Source organism: Passer montanus, unplaced genomic scaffold (genome assembly GCF_014805655.1).
Source record: "Passer montanus isolate IOZ18808 unplaced genomic scaffold, ASM1480565v1 scaffold49, whole genome shotgun sequence".
NCBI classification, from domain to species: Eukaryota; Metazoa; Chordata; class Aves; order Passeriformes; family Passeridae; genus Passer; species Passer montanus.
In genome coordinates, this window is record NW_024369818.1 from 5,196,594 (window position 1) to 5,216,520 (window position 19,927).

The 19,927-nt window shown below is 49.4% G+C and overlaps 2 protein-coding genes across 5 annotated transcripts in view; both read left to right on the forward strand.

Moving 5' to 3' along the window:
* LOC120508712 (fibronectin type-III domain-containing protein 3a-like) overlaps window positions 1-11,843 on the forward strand; it is a 37,814-nt gene extending 25,971 nt beyond the window's left edge. For both annotated transcript variants that reach the window (XM_039722588.1, XM_039722589.1), the window contains 16 exons: window positions 654-707; window positions 1,408-1,529; window positions 1,618-1,792; window positions 2,226-2,312; window positions 2,638-2,776; window positions 3,216-3,284; window positions 3,586-3,704; window positions 3,805-3,910; window positions 4,462-4,637; window positions 5,130-5,243; window positions 5,767-5,916; window positions 6,264-6,544; window positions 7,021-7,233; window positions 7,763-7,929; window positions 8,613-8,734; window positions 9,341-11,843. In XM_039722588.1, coding sequence (XP_039578522.1) covers window positions 654-707; window positions 1,408-1,529; window positions 1,618-1,792; window positions 2,226-2,312; window positions 2,638-2,776; window positions 3,216-3,284; window positions 3,586-3,704; window positions 3,805-3,910; window positions 4,462-4,637; window positions 5,130-5,243; window positions 5,767-5,916; window positions 6,264-6,544; window positions 7,021-7,233; window positions 7,763-7,929; window positions 8,613-8,734; window positions 9,341-9,658 — 2,412 coding nt within the window. In that variant the 3' untranslated portion in view covers window positions 9,659-11,843. The remainder of the gene's footprint in view (window positions 1-653; window positions 708-1,407; window positions 1,530-1,617; window positions 1,793-2,225; window positions 2,313-2,637; window positions 2,777-3,215; window positions 3,285-3,585; window positions 3,705-3,804; window positions 3,911-4,461; window positions 4,638-5,129; window positions 5,244-5,766; window positions 5,917-6,263; window positions 6,545-7,020; window positions 7,234-7,762; window positions 7,930-8,612; window positions 8,735-9,340) is intronic.
* Window positions 11,844-14,828: 2,985 nt separating this feature from the next.
* Window positions 14,829-19,227, forward strand: TAF9B (TATA-box binding protein associated factor 9b). 3 transcript variants are annotated; one of them, XM_039722650.1, is made up of 7 exons: window positions 14,829-14,928; window positions 15,014-15,095; window positions 15,561-15,697; window positions 16,942-17,076; window positions 17,719-17,800; window positions 18,352-18,465; window positions 18,881-19,227. In XM_039722650.1, exons 1-7 carry the CDS (start codon window positions 14,878-14,880, stop codon window positions 19,039-19,041), a joined length of 762 nt encoding a protein of 253 aa, XP_039578584.1. In that variant the 5' UTR covers window positions 14,829-14,877; the 3' UTR covers window positions 19,042-19,227. The 3 variants fall into 3 exon arrangements, with proteins under 3 accessions (XP_039578584.1, XP_039578582.1, XP_039578583.1); XM_039722648.1 differs by lacking the exons at window positions 14,829-14,928; window positions 15,014-15,095 and adding an exon at window positions 15,146-15,167 and having other exon boundaries at window positions 15,247-15,697; XM_039722649.1 differs by lacking the exons at window positions 14,829-14,928; window positions 15,014-15,095 and having other exon boundaries at window positions 15,202-15,697.
* Window positions 19,228-19,927: the final 700 nt, after the last annotated feature.

The following is a 19,927-nucleotide window of genomic DNA, read 5'->3' on the forward strand; positions in this document are numbered from 1 at the left end:
AATGTTTGCTGAGTTTCTTGCCTGCAGCTGTAGTGTGACAGATTTGGTAGCAGAGCTCTTCTCTTCTGAGCTGGCAGAGAGGAAAAAATGGATTTTTATTTATTTATGTCTTTGCTTGAGGTCCTGGATGATAAATAGATGTGACTTAATGTTCTTTTAGAAATTCTGACCCATTCAGACTAAATTTCTTTGGATAGATTCTCATTTTTAATCTTGACTTTTGAATATAACCACTATCTGTCAAGGCTTGTTGGTAGCTGTGTTTGCTTGGTTTTTGATGTTTTTCTTATGACCATGCTGAAAAATGGTTCCAGCTAAATGACTTTAGTGAAATTATTTGTAGAATCTGTGCTTAGAAAATGAAGTTCCCATTTCATGTGTCAGATGTTGCTTGTGTGAACCCTTAGATTGCAGAGGTAGGTGGTGAGCACACAGAGCAAGGCACCAGGAAAAGAGCTCTAAGAATATAATTTGCTTCATTTATAAAATCAAACCATTTATAAATTTATATTCTAAACTATCAGAACTAAAAGAAGTACCACAGCAGCCTTTTATTAAAAGGCAGTTGGAGTTTATTCAATGAGTAAAAATATTTATAAAACACATTTACAACCACTTGATTTTAACTCTTTTTTTCATTTCTTTATTTTCAGTCCTCAAATGACAATGGTTCCAAAATAACTAATTTTCTTTTAGAATGGGATGAGGTAAGAGCTTTTCTAGTACCAAAAAAAAATCATAATGACATCTGTAGAGCAATTACACTTAAAAATACCCTTTGCTTAGGTACAGCAGCTATTCTGGTGCAACTGTCCTGACAATTTTAAAGAGACAAATGATCAGTGGGAGGGGACAGTGTAAAACTGCCTCATTTGTCATCCAGAATATCAGCCATTCCTGTGTCCTCTTGAAATGCACAAGCATTTGGCATCTTTGGGTTGTGCCACAAATCTCCCTCAGCTCTTGAGCATCTTGCTGAGATGTAATGCAAAGGGATGAAAAACTTCCAGAATGTGTTTTGTTTTCAGCTCAATGGTTAATCCCATTTTGTCAAATCCCCAGTACCAAAAGTAATCAGATATCTCAGTCCTAATGTGGTTTATTGTCAAGACTGCTCAAGGTGACCATCAGCAGACTCAGGATGACCATGATACATTAAATTTTGCATACTTGAGGCAATAGAAATAAATTAATAATTAATTATTAAAGTAACTACTATTTTAATTACAGTTAGATGAGTGAAATGACATTTCTCGTGGAAGTTGTCCCGGCCCATGGAACGAGATGAGCTTTAAGGTCTCTCCCAACCCAAACCAGTCTGAGATTCTGGGCTTTAGGAAGGTGTAGAGTGAGGAGGGTGACCTTGGCAGGGATCAGGGAGTGACTCTGGATCTCCCTGCTCTCCAGGGGAAGAATGGCCCCTTCAAGGAATGTTACTACGGGCACCTGAAGCAGTACAAGCTCACCAGACTCGCTCCCTCCACAAGATACTCCCTGAGACTGGCTGCTAAAAACGACATTGGAATGAGGTAACCAGGAGCCCAGGGCTGCCAAATGCTGGATTCCCCCTGGATTCCATCAGCTGCTGCTCACCTTTGTTCAAAATCTCCTCCCCAGTGGGTTCAGTGAGACGGTGACATTCGGCACGGCCGGGGTGGTGCCACCAGCGCCGGCGCCACCCACGCTGCTGGAAGCAGGAGTGACCTGGATGGCCCTGGCATGGAGCCCTCCTGCAGGAGGGGCCGTGGATGACTCCCTCACCTACTGCCTGGACATGGAGGAAGAAGGTTCTGTAAGTGCTGGGCTTTGTGTTGAAATTTCCTTCGTAGTACTGAAATAAAAATGAACTTTTTTTAATCTTCTGATAAATGGTTGGCAAGGATTGCATGGGATTGATGGCAGAGAGAGAGCATTTCATGGAATTCATGGCAGGGAGAGAGAGCATTTCATGGAATTCATGGCAGGGAGAGAGAGCATTTCATGGAATTCATGGCAGAGGGAGAAAGCATTTCATGGAATTGATGGCAGAGAGAGAAAGCATTGCATGGAATTCATGACAGAGATAAAGTATTGTGTGCAGTTCGTGGCACAAAGTATTGTGTGTAATTCATGGCACAGAAATGAAGTTCAAGATAAAAAAAAAAAAAGTGATTTAGCCACTCTGGGTTTTGTTTCACCTTGAAAAATCAGTGACTGTGTTCATCCTTCTTTTCCCTCCTTGCCAGGGCTATGGATTCCAGCCCCAGTACAATGGAGATGAGCTCTCATGCACTTTAAGAAACCTGAGGAGGAGTACATCCTATAAGTTCAGGGTTTGTACCACAGTTTGTTCCTAATTTCATGTGCTTTCCTGGGCTTTGGCATTTTCCAGCAAGTTTTTCAGCTTCGTATGGAGACAGCAGGAATTCACCTGTTGTCCCAACAATTACCTTTTGTTAGAGGAGGTTTTGGTGAAGTAATAATACAAACCAGATTTTTTGCACCAGCTAATTTTGGTATAAATGATTGTCTTTATTTTGGTTTGGTTTTTAATAGATATTTTTTAATCACCAGCATGTTTATCCTTATGTATTATCACCATATATTGCTATCATTAAATAAACCATTTACTCTCTGTTGTGTTCCCTCCTCCAACAGCTCTTTGCCTACAACAGTGAAGGAAAAAGCAGCCCCAGTGAGGTGGTGGAGCACAGCACCAAACCTGACAGACCTGGAGCCCCCAGCAAACCCATTGTAAAGGGCAAGATCCATCCCCACAGTGTGAGAGTCACGTGGGGTAGGTGCCTTGGGCTGTTCAGTGCTGCTGGGGTGTGGACTTATTGCAGGAGAAATATTCAACCTTACCCAAAAGTGGTTTATTTTGGGGCTGTGGATGCACACTGGTGTTGTTCATCCATTTCTGAGAAGCACTGACTGCTGTGCTGACCCCCACTGTGGGTTTACTGTGGTGTTTAAATAATTCCTATGTTCGCTTAAAAAATAAGAGCTGATACCTGAAATTGGGAGTGTTTTCCCAGTTTCTGTTCCTGGCATAATCATGATTAATAATAGGAGGAAAATTGCTCAGAAAAAATGTATTGTGAATAATTAAGTGCACTTGTTTCTCTTGCTGATTGACTTTTCTGTTTGAATATGAATATGTTCACTGAAAAAGCTGATAAAAACAATGCCTTGATATTAAATCTTTTGTAACTTAAGGTGTTGATTTCTTTCAGAACCCCCCAAGGATAATGGAGGATCAGACATCTCTAAATACTTTTTGGAAATCTCTGAGGCATCAGTTGGTAAGGAATCATCTCTGGGTACTAATGCAGTACTCAGTCTCCATCCCTGGAGGTACTTAATTCACATTTAGACGTGGGACATGGTTTAGACTTGGATTTTGGAGATGTTTACCAACTTAAATGATGCTTTACTCCAGCAGTCACTTCTGTTTTCACACGTATGTGTGTTGTACACGTTCTCTGTATAATTAATCATTTCAGATTGATTCTCTGGCTTGACCACCTTATTAATTGTGTGAGAGAATTTCCAGGTGGGATTTTGGAAAGGTTTGAAATGATAAAGTGCTTTTCCTTCCCTCAGGAGGGAGGTGGGAGCCCGTTTACAGCGGAGCCCAGCGGGAGCACGTCTGTGACCACCTCAGGCCTGGCACCTCCTACAGGCTCCGGGTGTCCTGTGCCAGTAAAGGTGGGGACAGCCAGGTGAGCAGCAGGAGGGGAGAGGTGCTTCTGTTCCATTTCTGTTCTTGTTTTAGCAAAATGCTTTGTGTCTGTGCTCTGCAATGACCTGTGTCCCTGGCAGGCCTCTGATGTCACGACTGTCACCACAGCGGCCGTTCCCCCCGGGCCCTGTCCTGCCCCAGCCCTGCTGGGCAAAGCCAAGCCTAAGGAAATCACTCTGCAGTGGGGTAAGCACCAGACTGGAGTAAAACACTGCTCTGATTTCAATCATCCTAATCAAAAATCTATGGAACTCTTCAGGGAAAATGAAAGATAAAAATGAAACTATAGAGATGCTGTCCATGGCCTTAGGGTTTTTTTGGGTTTGGGGTGGGGTTTTTGGTTTGTTTTGTGGGATTTTTTTTAAGAAGACCAAAGCTTCTGTCCACCTCTGGTAGGGTGATACAGTGAGACTGAAGCAGACATAAATATTTTCTAGTGAGAAAGCTTCCTGTCTGCCCATGACTGACACCTCCTTAGCAATTTAAAAATCTCCTCTTGTTTTATGTTATCTCAGTAAATGAGATAACCAAAAATGAATGAAGTTGCACTGCTAATAAAGAAAACAGGGAAAATACATTAAAAAACCCTGATGAAGGCCATCTTAAACTAAGTATCAGTACCTGGGGGGGGAAACAAGGTTCATGAAGTGTTTCTGCTCAGACACATGACAAGAGCCTGCCCTAACTTAGGGAATTCAGAAATTAACAGGAGAATGCAATCTGTTTTTGTCTGCCAGGCCCCCCAGCTGTGGATGGAGGCTCAGAGATCACAGAGTACCTCCTGGAGATGGCCAGCTCGGAGCAGGATGAGCGCAGGGTGCTCTACCAGGGCCCAGCTGCTGAGTTTGGGGTGACCAACCTGCTCCCAGGGAGAAGCTACAGCTTCTGGCTGCGGGCAGGGAACAGAGTCGGGGTGAGCACTGCACTCACTGCACCTCACAGGGCAGCACTGAGGGGGCTGAGGGCCTTCTGTAGCCTGGGTGCTGTGAACATCTTGATGTTTGTGCCTTTGGAATTGTTGGATGTGTTACCCCGAGCTCAGGCTCTGCAGATGTGGTGGGAGCAGCGTGGTGTGCAGAGGGGTGGGTGCCAGCCATGCCAGGCTGGGAGAAGCGTGAGGTAAACACTGGTGGCATAAAAGTGTTTGTGAAACAGTGCCCAGCTGCTGCTGGAAGGCAGATCCTGGCTGCGGGAGGGAGGAGTTACAAAACCCTGGCAGTGGGAGGAGCTCAGATATCCTGTGGGAGCGGGGCCAGCTTCGAGTACCTGCAAGGAATCCGAAACTGAGCCCTGAGCTCTGCTGTTTACTTCCCTGTCAAGTTAAAAATAGATTGTTTGCTTCACTTGCACATCAGTTCTTGTCCTGGTGCTGTTGCTGTGTTCATGCAGTGTTGTTTTCCTGCAGTTTGGCCCCCACTCTGAGAAGGCAGAGCTTTGCACTGCTCCAGGACCCCCTGAGCAGTGCTGCAAACCCCTGGTAACCTGCAAAAGTGCAACTTGTGCTGTGGTTTCATGGGAGGTAGGTGTTGATGGCTTCCAGAACCACCCAAATTAGTGTTTGGCTTTTAGAATTGTAGTGACACATTTATGATACACAGAAATTAGAGAAATAGTATGTGTAGAGGTGGAATATTTTAAGCCCATTTCTTTATAGAGGTCTGTGTTGGGTTTGTAAATTTTGGGAGTTACTAATTGCAGTCTTAAATGTACAAACTGGGTGGCATTTAATCTTCTTCATGGTGTGGTAATTGATATATAGTGAATGAATTCTTTTAAGTAGTAAGAGACTGTGGGACAGTCAGAATTCTGGTGTGAACTGTGGTGGTGTTACAGCCACATGTCACCTTTTAACTTAAAATCCCTTGGAACAGTCCTCAGATTTCAACCCCAGTGCTTACAAAGGTTGGATGTGATGATCTTGAAGGTGTTTTCCAGCCTTTTCTGTGACTCTCACCCAGTGTCTCAGTGTGACAGAGCTCCCCCCTGGATTCTGGGGGTGTGTAAGTGCAAGAGCTGAGCAGAACTTCTCCCTCACCCTGCAGAGCCCGGCGTGCAATGGAGCAGAAATCACTGAGTACAGGCTGGACTGGGGCCAGGTGGAGGGGTCCATGCACATCATCTACACTGGCCCCTGCCAGAGCTACGAGGTCAAGGGGCTCACACCTGCCACCACCTATTACTGCAGAGTCCAGGTAGGAAAAGCCTTTTGGTGCCACGGGGCACTTGCAGTCTGGGGCCAAACTCCAGCTAGAGGGGAATAAAGTCATGTGCTGTCACCTGCTCATGCAATAGAGAAGGTAATTGGGGAAAAACACTTCCCTTGTCCCCCAGTCCCTCCTCATTCCCTGAATCTGCAAGAGTTTAGATCCAGTGTGCTGTGAAATACCAGCTTGACAGATGCTTTGCCCTGTTGACGAATTATTCAGGAGATTTTCCACTCTCTCCCACGTTGCTTTTGAGAACACTTGGAAGGCTGTGAGAGCTGTGAGTGCCTGCTGGGAAGGCAGGGATTTGGTAACCCCTGTGTGGTGTCTTCCAGGCTGTGAACGTGGCTGGGGCAGGGCTCTTTGGGGACACGGCCGTGGTGACCACGCCCCCGTCAGTGCCCGCAGCCGTGGCCGTGCTGCACTTACTTGAAGAGGATCAGGTGGAAATGTCCCCTCCTTTCTCCACGTGCCTTGCAATCCAGTGGGAAGAGCCCTGCTGCCACGGGGCAGAGATCACAGGGTACAACATCGAGTATGGGGAGAAGCAGCTGGTCACTGTGGGGAGAAACACAGCCCATGTCCTTGAGAATCTGCTGCCTGACACCCTGTACAGGTAAGAATTATTCTTAAATCACATTTGTAGTGTTTAAAAGTCCTTTGAGAGGGTAGTGCTTTACATTTTTAGAGCAGTTTTTCGTGCAGCTTACAGACTATTTGCCCAATTCACCCTGCAGCTCCAAAAAAACTCCTAAAATTGTCATATCCAGAGTCCAGTCGTGACATTGGCAGGAGTGAGATCGTGGTTGATGTTAAGGTTCACATTCTGTCTCAAAGCCAAGACTTTTAACATTTCTGGGTTTAGAATCTTTCATTGGGATGCTCAGGTGTGTGGTGAGAAGATGGATGGACAGGTAAGAGCAGAGCAGGGGATCCTGTGACCTCAGTCTTGGTTGAAGCTGAGTTCAGATTTAATTTCTAACTGCATCTTAATTGCTTTACTGTTTGGAGTTACACTCTGTACACCTTTTAACTCTTGCTTTGTTACCCAGCACTTTTTGTGACCATGTGGCTGCTCTCTCCCATCCCCAGGATCAGGGTACAGGCCATCAACAGCTTTGGAGTCGGTCCTTTCAGTCATTCCATGAAAGCCAAAACCAAACCACTACCTCCTGACCCTCCCCACCTGGAATGTGTTGTCTTCAGCTACCAGAGCCTTAAACTGAAATGGGGAGAAGGGCCCAGCAGAGCTTTAATTCCCAACCCTACTCAGTTCAATCTGCAGATGGAGGACAGGTTTGGCAGGTGAGACCATGAAGGATCTTGTGGTTTTACCATTTCATGTCAAGTTTTTAAGGTGTTTTATATTATTCTCCCTTCTGTTGGCACCACTGAATCATTTGAGCATCCTAGAGTTTTCCCTTTTGCAGTTTTGCATCCCAGAAATCATCCCATCTTTCAGCCAGAAATGCTGTCAATAACTTGCATTTCTGCTGCTTGTAAACAGCAAATACTATTTAAAGAATAAATACCTTACCACCATCCTGTGCTGGCAGGGTTATTTTTGACATTCAAAAACAAAGTCAGGCCTGCATATAAGAAACAACGGTTGGCCAGCTGTTCTTTAAGAGGAAATTTCAATTTATTTTGGATATTCAAGGGTTGTTTTCTTGATTCAGAGGAGTTGGGCTCTGCAGCCTCAGTGGGAAGAAAGCTGGGACACCCAGCATGCTGCATCACTTCCTTGTCCTTAACTCAAATCCGAGTGCTTCGGGTCTGATGCTGCCCTGGACACTTGTGCTAGCTGGGTAACTGCGTGTCCTGTGTCCCCCAGGTTTGTGACAGTCTATAATGGTCCCTGCCACACCTACAAGGTGCAGAGGCTCAGCGAGTCCACCACGTACCGCTTCCGCATCCAGGCGTACAACGACGCTGGGGAAGGAGCCTTCTCCGAGGTCTGTGCTTTCACCACCACCAAGTCTCCACCTGCCCCTCTCAAAGGTGAGCTGGCACTGCCCTGGCAACTGCTGCAAGGCACTGATGGGCAGGATTGGATGCTGCAAGCTGACCCTCAGCCAGTCTTTGCAGGGACAAGGACACAAACTTGCTCTGAGGGGCTTTGGGTGGGAGAAGGGCTCTTTTGTTGTAATCACCTCCTGCACTGCAGCTCTTCACCCCTGAACTGAGTGTTCCTGCCTTTGCTCTGCTGGAAAGGCATTTTGCAGGGTTATCCACTGAAGTTACAGCAGTGTGTAGGCAGATGAGGGCAGAGTTAATTCCTCTGATCTTCACTTTTTAACATGGACATTAAAGGTCATTGTTAAAGTCACTGTGAAGGTCACAGTGCTGAGTGCCTGCAGCAATATTGATTGACTGGAGCATGGTCAGAACATAATTTCAGCTCTGCACTTGGGCAGAAATGCTCAGTTCTGTAGTGACTTGAAAGTGCTGCTCCTCCTTACAAACATGGTCTCATCCCGGCAGCTCAAAAAGACCAACAACTATAACCTACACATAGCAGTGATCATTTTCTAAGCTCATGGCATCAAAGGAAAGAAAAAGAAAGAAACAAATCTTAATTGCTTTAAGTTATTGGAATGAGTTGCCTCTAAGCATGACAGCTGTACATTTGTAGAGACAATTGTTCTTTTTCTAAAACACCAACAAATCATTCTATTTTCCAGCACCCAAAGTGATTCAGCTGGAAGAAAACACTTTTGAAATCACATGGGAGCCTCTACAGCCGATGAAAGGAGATTCCATTGTTTACATCCTTCAGCTTGCTGCTGGCAGAGAGTTTGATCAGGTACCTTTTATGTAGCATCAGGAATGTGAGGGGTTTTTCCTGGGAAAAATTATTACCAAAGAAAAGTGTGCATATTTCTTATGGAAGGTGTCCCTGCCTATGGCAAAGGGTGGAATGAGATGGGCTTTGAGGTCTCTTCCAACGCAAACCATGCTGTGATTCCATGATTTGAAGGTTGAGATTATGTCTGGGGAGATGACAGGGAGACTTTTCATTTCAGAAAGTGTGCAGTGGGTGAGCACTGGTTCATCCTGTTCTCCCAACAACTCCTTTGGCTCTTGATTCTTAATCCTGATGGTCTGTGGTACCACTGCCTCTGTTAATCAGAGAGTCCACTTTGCTGGAGGAGCTTTGAGGAAGAAAATGCAGGATGAGTTTTTTTCTCCTTTCTGAGCCTCCCAGCCCAGGTGAGGGCCTTAGTGTGGGGGCATGGCAGGAAACTTCAATGAATCGCGAATTGTCCAGAGCTGTAAGCTGCAATTTTACAAATCTGGGGAGAGAAGGGCAACTCCAGGCTGTGCCCAGCACCTCCCACACCCCTGGAGCAGTGCAGGCAGCTCCAGGAGTGCGCTGCTCCTGACTGAAGCTGCTCCTGTCCCCTGCCAGGTGTACAAGGGCCCCGAGCCGTGCTTCCGGCTGCCGGCCGCGCAGACGAACTGTGAGTACCGCGCGCGCGTCTGCGCCGGCCGCCAGTGCCACGACCTGCCGGGCAGCCCCGAGCTCTGCGGCCCCTACAGCCCCAGCACCGTGTTCTGCTGCCAGCGCCGGCAGCCGGGCCCCGGCGCGGCCCCGGCGGGCGCGGAGCTGGCGCAGAGCGGGAAGCGGCTGCGCGAGGAGCGCGCCATCGCCATCGCGCTGCTCTGCGGCTTCGCCGTGGTCGCCATCCTCTTCGCCGTGGTCATCCAGTACTTCGTCATCAAGTAGGGCAGAGCTGGCCCCGCTCGGCCGGCTGTACAGAGCTCTCTGGGGTATTTATGGGTAGTTGAGTGAAATCCTAGCTGGGAACCCCTCGCTCCGTGCGTTCCCGCTCCTGCTGCTGGCTGCCGGCGAGGCTGGCTCGGCAGATCCTTTCCAAATGCTGGACACAGATTTCCTGTAGAAAGGGTGATCCTGGGGCCTCTGCAATCAGGGTGAGCTGTTGGAGAACAGCAGTCAGCTGCCTTACGGTGCACGCCGGGGGGGTGTGTGCACGCTCCTCCTCTCTCCCCATCCCAGCCACTTGGAGAGGGAAGGCATTGCTAGAACAGTCCTTTGCCAGCACCACCAGAGCAGCGGGAGGCGATGGCTGCTCCATCGAGTCCCGCTGTGGTCTGATATCCATGAAATCCAGCAGCACAAGTGCTTTGAGCTTAGAGCAGAACTGCAGAGCCTACTAGAGCATACCACATTTACTAGACTGTAGAAGGAAAGCAGAATATTGACTTAGTGATATTACTACTTTACAGTTATTTTAATACTTGGGATTCAGTAATAATCATTTCAAGTGTTGGAGTAGAGGGTGCCAGGGTTTTTTAGGGTTTTAATCCAAACCAATGCCAGCAGGACGTGGCGCTCGGCCGGGATGCCCAGGAAAGGCTCTGCCCGGAATGTTCCTGCTGTCCTGAGCAGCTTTGGCCCAATCCACATTTCACTCTCAGTGCCTGAGAGAAAAGTAATTCCCTGTGCAGCGTGCTCAGAACAGCACAGGAGTTGTCTTTAAGGAGAAAGAGTGCATTTATGATAAATGTTACACTATTTGGCTCAAACTGAGCAAATGTTTTTGTACTATTATTAACCTAAAAAAATAAAAAGTTCAGCCTGCTTTGGGTGCCCTTCTAACTTAACCCCAACGAGCAAATTGTACGTGAGAGAACTCTTTTTAGATAACGTTTATACAATGTTTTAAACTTGCTATCCCAGTGGTAGCAGCTTCACATTCCATGGTTTTCCTGTTGGGAATGTTCAGCCTGCTATGAACTTGTCTGAAACTCGTCCTGGTCGGCTGGGGGATATTTTTGTGGACACTGTGCACTACATTTGACTGTTGTGTTCCATCTGCTTGTGAATCCCTGAGGAGGAGCCTGGCAGCTCCTGGCTCCGTTAGATCAAAGCTTTTGAAAGCTGGAACTCACAAATTTCCAATGTTTCAGGATGGGTCTTGCCAGCAGCATTTGGAACATGCCACAGAACGGTAGATTTAGGGTCTTGTGCAAAGTCTGTGGCTCCACTTCGGCCATCAGAACGATTCACTTGTGGGTGGGAGGGTGGATGTGACAGAGCTACAGGCGATGTGTTTCCAGTAATTAATTAATCACTTTTAAGGGTCTTTCTCCTACAGCAGTTGAGGAATAACGTTGTGTTAGAGTTTGAGGCATTGTGTTGTATTTCAGATGTGGAAAACCTAAATTATGACGAGTATCACTTAATCCTCTTCACAGTAGATCGATGGTGCAATCTGAAATTAATCTTTTCAAAACGTACTCTTCATTTTTGTACTCTATTTATTTTGATTAAAAGTCCTGGAAAGAAACAAAAATGTATGTTTGAATGTATTGTTCTACTTGTAGCAGAACTTTAAGTTAATCATTTATTATATCATAGAAATCTCTCCCTCCAGTGTCAGAGTTTTATACAGATATTAGTCTCTAGTTTGCAGAAGAGTTTACAATCTGTCTTTATTTTCCTCATAGTCTCCCTTTAGCAGATAAACTGCCTGCAGCAAATCTCCGTTGCCAAAGGGTTCTTTTTTAACTCCTTAGAACCAACTTGTAGAGGTTTATTTGGCAATAATAGTCCTGAAATTAGGATTGCAGAGTAAATACTAACAAGTCACCACTGCTAAAAAATGAAATCGAATCCTTTTGTGACTGCCACAAAATGCTCATATTTCCAGAAAATATCTGGGATTTCTACTGCAATACGGATTTTCCATCAGCTGTTGTCCATTCCAGAAGGATGTACCCTCGTGGCATTAATGTATTTTAGATATCTTTGGTTTTCTTGTATTGTCATTTTTGAGGTATCTCAAACGTATGTTAAAGCTGCCATGCATTGTATTACTAAATTGTAACTATCAAATAGATAATATATTTAATACAGCCAATAAATAATACAAATGTATTCAAATTTGACTCCGAGCTCCTGTGGTTTTGTGGGATTTAGTCTCACTTGTGTCATGTGTAATTGAAGGGAAGGGAACATGCTCAGTGTCATTAAGAGCTGAATTAACTTGGGACCCTTGGAATGTCACTTCCACTTCTCCTCGCACTGCAGGAAGGACCTGAAGTTCTCAGGTGAGATAGAAGAGTTCTTTGAGACTGGAAATTGAATCATTTGGGGCTGATTGCCAATTTTCCATCATTTTGTGTTGACTCAGGTCTTTTCCCCCTTAAGCTCTTCCCCGGCATTTGCTGCTGAGTGCGGAATTCCTCCTGACGGTGCCTTCATGATCTGATAAAGATAAGATGGGAAAGGCTTTATTTGACCACCATCCCCAGAGAGACAGCTGGACACAGCCTGGGTAAAATTTCCACTTGAGGAACAATCAGGGGTGAGGAGCTGGAAAATGCTGGGGTGGAGGAGGCAAGGGGAGTGGGGGCCAGCCTGAGGGAATCCCAAAGGAAGGCTCTGGGAAGCTGGAAGCACAGGGCCAAAGGGAGCAGGGACACCCAGCAGCAGGATCTGTCCTCACAGTCCTCAGAACTCCTCCAGAAGCCAGGAACAGGGCTCTAGCAGAAATGAGAGGTATCAGCTACAAAACAAATCTCAGAGCTTGGCTCTTTAGAGCTCTTATTCTCCCAAGGACTGCCCAAATGCCAGAGTTTTGTGGAGCCAAGTAGTGTGGGATTAGTGCTGGAAAGGTCAGAGCTGAGCACAGGCACTGCATTGTCCAGCAAATCCCAGCTCTGACGTTAGGGAGATTCCTGCTGCCCTTTCCAAGAGGCAGAAGCTCTGGCTGGGGTTCTTGCAGATTTGGACACCTTCCAACAAGAAAAGCTGTCGTTGTGCCAGGGCTGTGTGTAGCTGCACCCTGAACACCTCAAATTCTGTCTGGGAAGAAATTCCCAGTGAAATTTCATAGAATAATCATGGAATGGATTGGGTTGGGAGGGATCTTAAAGCTCATCTTGTTCCACTCCTGCAAGACAGGGACACCTTCCCCTATGTCAGCTTGCTCCAAGCCCCATCCGTCCTGGCCTGGAACACTTAGAAGGATTTAAAATTTATGGATTTAAATCCTGCCCGCTGAGCAGAGCCACGTGCCCAGGCTGTGCTGATTTCTCCAGCAGATGATTCCCAGCTGGCGGCAGCTCCGGGATGAACGACCGCGGCCGGCGGAGGAGCCGGCGCCCGGCCAGGACACACCATGACCCCATTTCCTGTTTTCCAGCACTGAAAACAACCCCAGTCCCCGAGCAGAGGGGAGGGGTGGCTGCTCTTCCATTGGGCCAGCGTGTGGTGCCCATGGAATGTGTCTTTTTGAGTTTATCCTGGAGAAAAGGAGGCTCAGGAGGGACCTTGTGGCTCTGCACAGCTCCTGACAGGAGGGGACAGCCGGGGGACGCTCTGCTCCCAGGGAACAGGGACAGGAGGAGAGGGAACGGCCTCAGGCTGGGCCAGGGGAGGGGTAGGTTGGACATCAGCAGGAATTTCTTCACAGAAAAGGTTGTTAAACATGGGAACTGCCCAGGGAGGCTTGGAGTCCCCATCCCTGGAGGTGGCACTCAGAGCTCTGGGCTGGTGACAAGGTGAGGATCAGGCACAGCTTGGACTCCGTGGTCTTGGAGGGCTTCTCCAACCCCATGATTCCCAGCATGGCTGTTCCCCACAGGAGTGTCCATGGGGCCAGGAAGGTGTTTGTGGCCCTGGGGGCAGGTGCCTCTCCCTGTCTTCTGCTGCTTTCCTCGCAGAAATCCTGCAAGGAGCTCTTGGTTGTCCTTCCCAGCGTGGAAAGTCACCTGTGGTGAGTGGAGAAGGTGGCACAGAAGAAGCAGAAGGGTCCTGCACTGGGTTTAGGGATAAATCCCGAGCCCCATGGAAGTGGGGAATCAAACCATCATTTTCTTTCCTGCCTCAGGAATAGAGAGTGTGGCAGCCCCCAGCGCCACGTGCTGAGCTCCAGCCTGATCCCAGCCCATGAAAGAGCTGCTCTCCCCCTCTTTCCTAAAACAAGGGAAAGAAAAGTGGATTTAGTTTCTTTAGTCTAAGATCAGTGTCTGGAATTCCTCCTCCCTCCCTCGCTCCCTCCTCCCAGGATGTTTTTGTGTAACACTCTGACTCATGGAAGTCAAATGACTTGGCCTGGGAGCTGCCCCAGCTGGATTCTGGCGCAGGGATCCCGTGCCGGCCCCTGGTGCTGGTGAGGGTTTTCCAGCCCGAGCCATGGGGCTGCCCCTGCTCCCCCCGGCTGATCCCAAACCAGGCGGGCTGGGATGTGAGCCAGCTCTGAATGCCTGCCTGGGGGTGATGGGAGCAGCAGAGCTCTGGAATGTTCCGCAGGGCGGATCGAGGGAGCAGCCCTTGGTGTGTCCCTGTCTCTGAGGAGTCCCCAGCACATCCTCTTCCTCCAGACCTGGCTGCAGTCGGACCTTCCTGGGTTTTAACACATGGCAACTGCTTCTGGAACGTTCCTGATCGCCTGCCCGACAAAATCACAACAAAACTTTATTTTTGGTTCTGTTTTGCCCCAGAAAGTGAGAAACTCTGACAAAACTCACATGGAATGTGCTCTGTGTGGCTTACAAATCCAGTCAGCTGACATGAAAACCAGCTTTAAAAAGCTTTTAAATTTGCTTCCAAAGTGGAATCTTTTATTTTCAGAATAGTGGGAACACACTGTCATTTTTAGTTAATCCTGGGATTGCTAGCACTTTAAAAAGTGGCTTCAGAGCTATTAATGAAACAACAAAACATCTCCTCCTGCATCACCTCAGGGCAGATGGGGGGCACTGGGCTGTCTGCAGCAGGGGAAGTGGGAAAACAGTCGCTTGAATCCAGCAGATTTGGTCTGTGCATCAGTTGGCCTACATGAATATTTACAGTAAAGTGAATTTCTGCTCTGGCAGGCCGCGTCTCCACGGCAACCCCGCTAGGCCGCGTCTCCATGGCAACGCCGCCCTCCCGGCCGCCGTAGCCGCGCCCCCTGTGTCACATGACCGGAAACCATGGAGGCGGCCAAGATGGCGTCTCCCAAGAGCGCCCCTAAAGACGCGCAGGTACCGCGGGGCCCGGGGGGCTCCGGGCGGGTCCGGGCGGCACCGGGGGCTCGGGGGGCTGAGCCGTGCCTGTGTCCCCCCGCAGGTGATGGCGCAGATCCTCAAGGACATGGGCATCACCGAGTACGAGCCGCGCGTCATCAACCAGATGCTGGAGTTCGCCTACAGTGAGCGGGGCCGGGCGGGGAGCGCGCGGGGAGGCCGCGGGTGGGGCAGGGAATGTTGTGTGGGGCAGGGAAGGGTTGTGTGGGGCAGGGAAGGGTTGGATGGAGCAGGGAGTGCTGCCCGGAGAAGGGAAGGGTTCGATGGAGCAGGGAGTGCTGCCCGGAGCAGGGAATGCTGCCTGGATCCGGCAGTGCTCCGTGAGCCCGTGTTCCCTCGGGGCTCCCTGCCAGACTCAGTGACTGCTGAGATCTCTTCCAGCTGTAATTCCGTGACTCTCCGGTCACAGAGTCACACACCCAGGATGGCAGGGACACCTTCCTGTGTCCCGGGCTGCTCCAGGCCGTGCCCAGGCTGCCTTGGGCGCTCCCAGGGGTGCTCTGGCAGGGAGGGATTCCTCAGTTATCCCTCGGGTGAGCCAGGGTGGGGCTGGGGAGCCCTCCCTGAAGGGCAGAGCCCGTGTCCCCCAGGGTACGTCACCACCATCCTGGAGGACGCCAAGATCTACTCAAGCCACGCCAAGAAGTCGAGCGTGGACGCGGACGACGTGCGGCTGGCGATCCAGTGCCGCACCGACCAGGCCTTCACCTCGCCCCCGCCCCGCGACGTGAGCACACGGGGACACGGGGACACAGGGCTGGGCAGGAACATGGGGGGACGTGGGACTGGCACAAGGACCAGGGCTGGCACAGGGACACGGGGGTGACACAGGGGTGGGCAGGGACTGGGGGTGACACGGGGCTGTCACTGGGATACAGGGCTGGCACAGGACTGGGACCGGGGCTGGCACGGGGACACAGGGCTGGGCAGGGACACGGGGCTGGCACAGGACATGGAGCTGGGCAGGGACATGGGGGGACATGGGACCGGCACAGGGACCAGGGCTGGCACAGGGACACGGGGGTGACACGGGGCTGTCACTGGGATACAGGGCTGGCACAGGACTGAGGCTGTCAGTGGGACACGGGGCTGGCACCAGGACACAGGAATGAGGCCAGGACATACAGGTGTCACTGGGACACAAGGAAAGAGGACAGGACGTGGGGATGAGGCCAGGACACATGGGTGTCACCAGGACACAGGGGTGTGGCTGGGACATGGGGATGGCACCAGGACACGGGGATGTGTCCAGGACATGGGGGTGAGGCTGGGACACAGGGATGTCAGTGGGACACAGGGGTGTGAGCAGACACAGGGGTGTCAGTGGGACATCCAGTTGTCACCAGGACACAGGGATGTGACCAGACACGGGGGTGTCTGGGACACTGGGATATCACCAGGATACGGGGATGAGGCAGGGACATGGGGATGTGACCAGACACAGGGATGTCAGTGGGACATGGGGATGTGACCAGGACATGGGGATGAGGCTGGGACACAGGGATGTCACTGAGAAGACATAGGGGTGTGACCAGACAAGGAGATGTCACCAGGACACAGGGGTGTGACCAGGACATGGGGATGTGACCAAACATGCGGATGTCAGTGGGACACAGGGATGTCACTGGGACCTGAGGATGTGACCAGGACACGGGGATGTGTCCAGAACATGGGGATGAGGCTGGGACACAGGGATCTGACCGGACACAGGGATGTCACTGAGATGACACAGGGGTGTGACCAGACACAGGGATGTCAGTGGGACCTGGGGATATCAGTGGGACACAGGAATGTCACCGGGACACAGGAGTGCGACCAGACAAGGGGATATCAGTGGGACACGGGGATGTGACCAAACAAGGGGCTGTGACCAGCTACGGGGATGTCAGTGGGACAGGGGAATGCCACCAGGACACGGGGGTGTGACCAGGCCAGGGGGTGTGACAGGCAGGGTGTGCCGTGTCCCCGCAGTTCCTGCTGGACATCGCCCGCCAGAAGAACCAGACGCCGCTGCCGCTGATCAAGCCGTACTCGGGCCCGCGGCTGCCGCCCGACAGGTACTGCCTGACTGCCCCCAACTACCGCCTGAAATCCCTGCAGAAGAAGGTAAGGAGTGCCCAGGGCTCGGGGATCACCCCTGGGGGGTGGGAGTGGTTTGGATTGCAGTTTTGCACAGCTCTGGAAGGCTGGGCTGGGTGTCAGCCTGTGCACGTCAGCTCGGAGCTCTCCAGGCTGGATTCGCGATTTGGTGTTGGTTGATTTTAGGTGGAAATTTTGAAATGTGGGAAGTTTTAAAATATGGGAAAATTTCAGGTATGGGAATATTGTAGTGTTAATGAAATACTGCAGAATGCCAGGATCACTGAGGCTGGAAAAGCCCGCCAGGATCATCAAATCCAGCCTGTGCCAGAGCACTGAGTGCCATTTCCAGTCATTCCCTGGACACCTCCAGGGCTGGGGACTCCAACACCTCCCTGGGCAGCCCCTGCCAGTGCCTGCCCACCCTGTCCCTGAAGAAATTCCTCCTCATGTCCAGGAGGAACTGTCAGGTTTAATGTCAGCTTGTCAGAGGCACAGGCCAGGCTTTGGTGTAGATGATATTAAAGACTATTTTTGACTTCCACCTCAGTTGTTTCTGCTTTAGAAGGAAAATATTTCCTTTGCTGGGAAGCCCTGAATGCCTCATTGTGGGGGGACTTTCCTGTTTATTCCAGGCCATTCCCTGATTCCCTGTTTCTCTCCCCACAGGTCTCCTCCACAGCAGGCAGGATCACAGTGCCTCGCCTGAGCGTGGGCGCCGTGAGCAGCAGGCCCAGCACTCCCACTTTGGGTAGGGAACAGCTCCACAGGGGATTCCCACCTTCATTTTAGGAAGGAAAAATAAAGAGGAATAATTTAAAACACTTTTCAGCCCCTGAGGGAATGTCAGGGACTGCCTGACCTTATATTGTTTGACAGAATCAGAAAGTTAATTTCATAAATTAGTATTACAATAACATTTAAATGTAAATGCATTATAGATGTTCTGTATTTGTGATAAATTCTTTGTTTAAGGGACTATGCAAGAACTTTACTTAAATTTAGGGTTATTTTCCTCAGTGTCAGTACGATGCTGAATTAAATAGCACATTTTTAAAAGGATCTTTAATTTTTAGGGCATAGCTTTAAATTTGATGTGTGTTTATAGTCTGGAATTCAGTAGGGTTGGGGCAAATGTGGGAAAATTATCAAATGTGCAGCTCTGCCTGGAAATGTGATCCTTACATCTGGTGTTCTGTGCATTCCCACTGTGTCTAATAGCAGATTCCGCTTGGTGGGGGGGAGTTTTGGGAGTGTTTTTTGTTTATTTTGGTTTGTTTGGTGTGTTTGTGTGGAGTGCAGGCACCCCCTCAGCCCAGACCGTGTCGGTGTCAGCCAAGGTGGGCGCGCCGGTGTCGCTGGCGGGGCAGCGCTTCACGGTCCAGATCCCGTCCTCGCAGCCTGCTGGGAAGTCAGGTACTGCTGGGGCTCCTGGGGCTGGGAGCAGGGATACCACGCTGCCACAGCCTGCTTGGGCTGCCAGGGAGGAGCTCATCCACTCTGCCATGGACAGAGCCACCTTCCATGCTGCGTCAAGCTGCCCTGGAACACTTCCAGGGTTGGGGCAGCCACGCTGCTCTGGCCAAGCTGATGGGGGAATTTCCCTGTCCCTCACTCCAGGAACTTCCAGTGTTAATTCCCATTCCCAGCACGCAGTGATAGCCAGAACATGGCCATCCTGAGCAGCTCCCTCCCACCCCGGCTCCTGTTTCCCTCTCCCCCTTGTGTCCTCACCCCCCCAGACTTTCCCCATCCTCCCTCTTGGGATGAGCCTGGAATAACGCAGGGATTACTCCAAGCTTTCAGTGACACCTTTCCATGATTCCCACAGCCACTCCCACCACGCCCACGGTGCAGAACGTCCTGATCAACCCCTCCCTGATCGGCCCCAAGAACATCCTGATCACCACCAACATGGTCCCGCCCGGCGCCGCCGACCCCAACCCGCTCAAGAGGAAACACGAGGACGACGACGACTACGACGCCTTGTGAGGTTCAGGGAGCCCTGCCCAAGGGATTCAGGGAGCTTTTCCCGTGGGATTCATGGAGCCTTGCCTGTGGGGTTCACAGAGCCCTGCCCACGGCATTCACAAGGACTCCAGAGGGTGGGAATGGGCAGGAAGGCCCCGTTTGGGCCTTGGGAGTGTGGAAATAAAGAGCAGAGTGTTTGTAACCTGGTCCTGGTGTCTTGTGCACACACCTGGGGGAGGGGGCAGGGGGTTCTCAATATATTTTCTATATATTTTCTATTTTAAAATGTATTTTCATGTTAATTTATATATAATTTATATATAAACACACACATATATATATACCCACATATAGTTTTTATATATGTGTTTCATATATATGTGTATATATGTGAAATATATTTATCATATACACACATGTAATTGCCTTGTACACTCAAAACTCCCACTTTTTAATATATATACATTTCTCTATACACATACATATTTATATCTTAGCTATGTATGTGTGCACACATAAATATATAGTGTGTAGAGAGACTGCACAGTAGCTAATTATGCATACACAGAAATGCTCATATATAAATTATGTTTTATGTATCTAAAATAATGACATCATAATATGCTATATAATGTACAACATATAATTATATATTTTATATAATAATATATAAAATATAAATACCTTTTGGGACAATCTTCCATTAGGGCCTAACCCTCAGAACTTCCAAGCTCGTTTAAATCACTTGGAAATATTTTACAGCTCTCAAGGCCTTTATAGACTTGGAAAGCAAGGAGAGGAGTGCAGTCCAGGTGAGAGGGATTTTGGGAAGGAATTCTGTGAGGGGCAAGGCCCTGGCACAGGGTGTCTCTGCTCTCTGTGGCTGCCCCATTCCTGCAGGTGTCCA

Coding starts and splice junctions, on each gene's coding strand:
- TAF9B (XM_039722648.1), top strand. CDS start 15,148: ATGTTGTGTGGGGCAGGGAA. Junction 15,698..16,941: donor CCTCGCCCCCGCCCCGCGAC/GTGAGCACACGG, acceptor GTGTCCCCGCAG/TTCCTGCTGGACATCGCCCG. Junction 17,077..17,718: donor TGAAATCCCTGCAGAAGAAG/GTAAGGAGTGCC, acceptor CTCTCCCCACAG/GTCTCCTCCACAGCAGGCAG.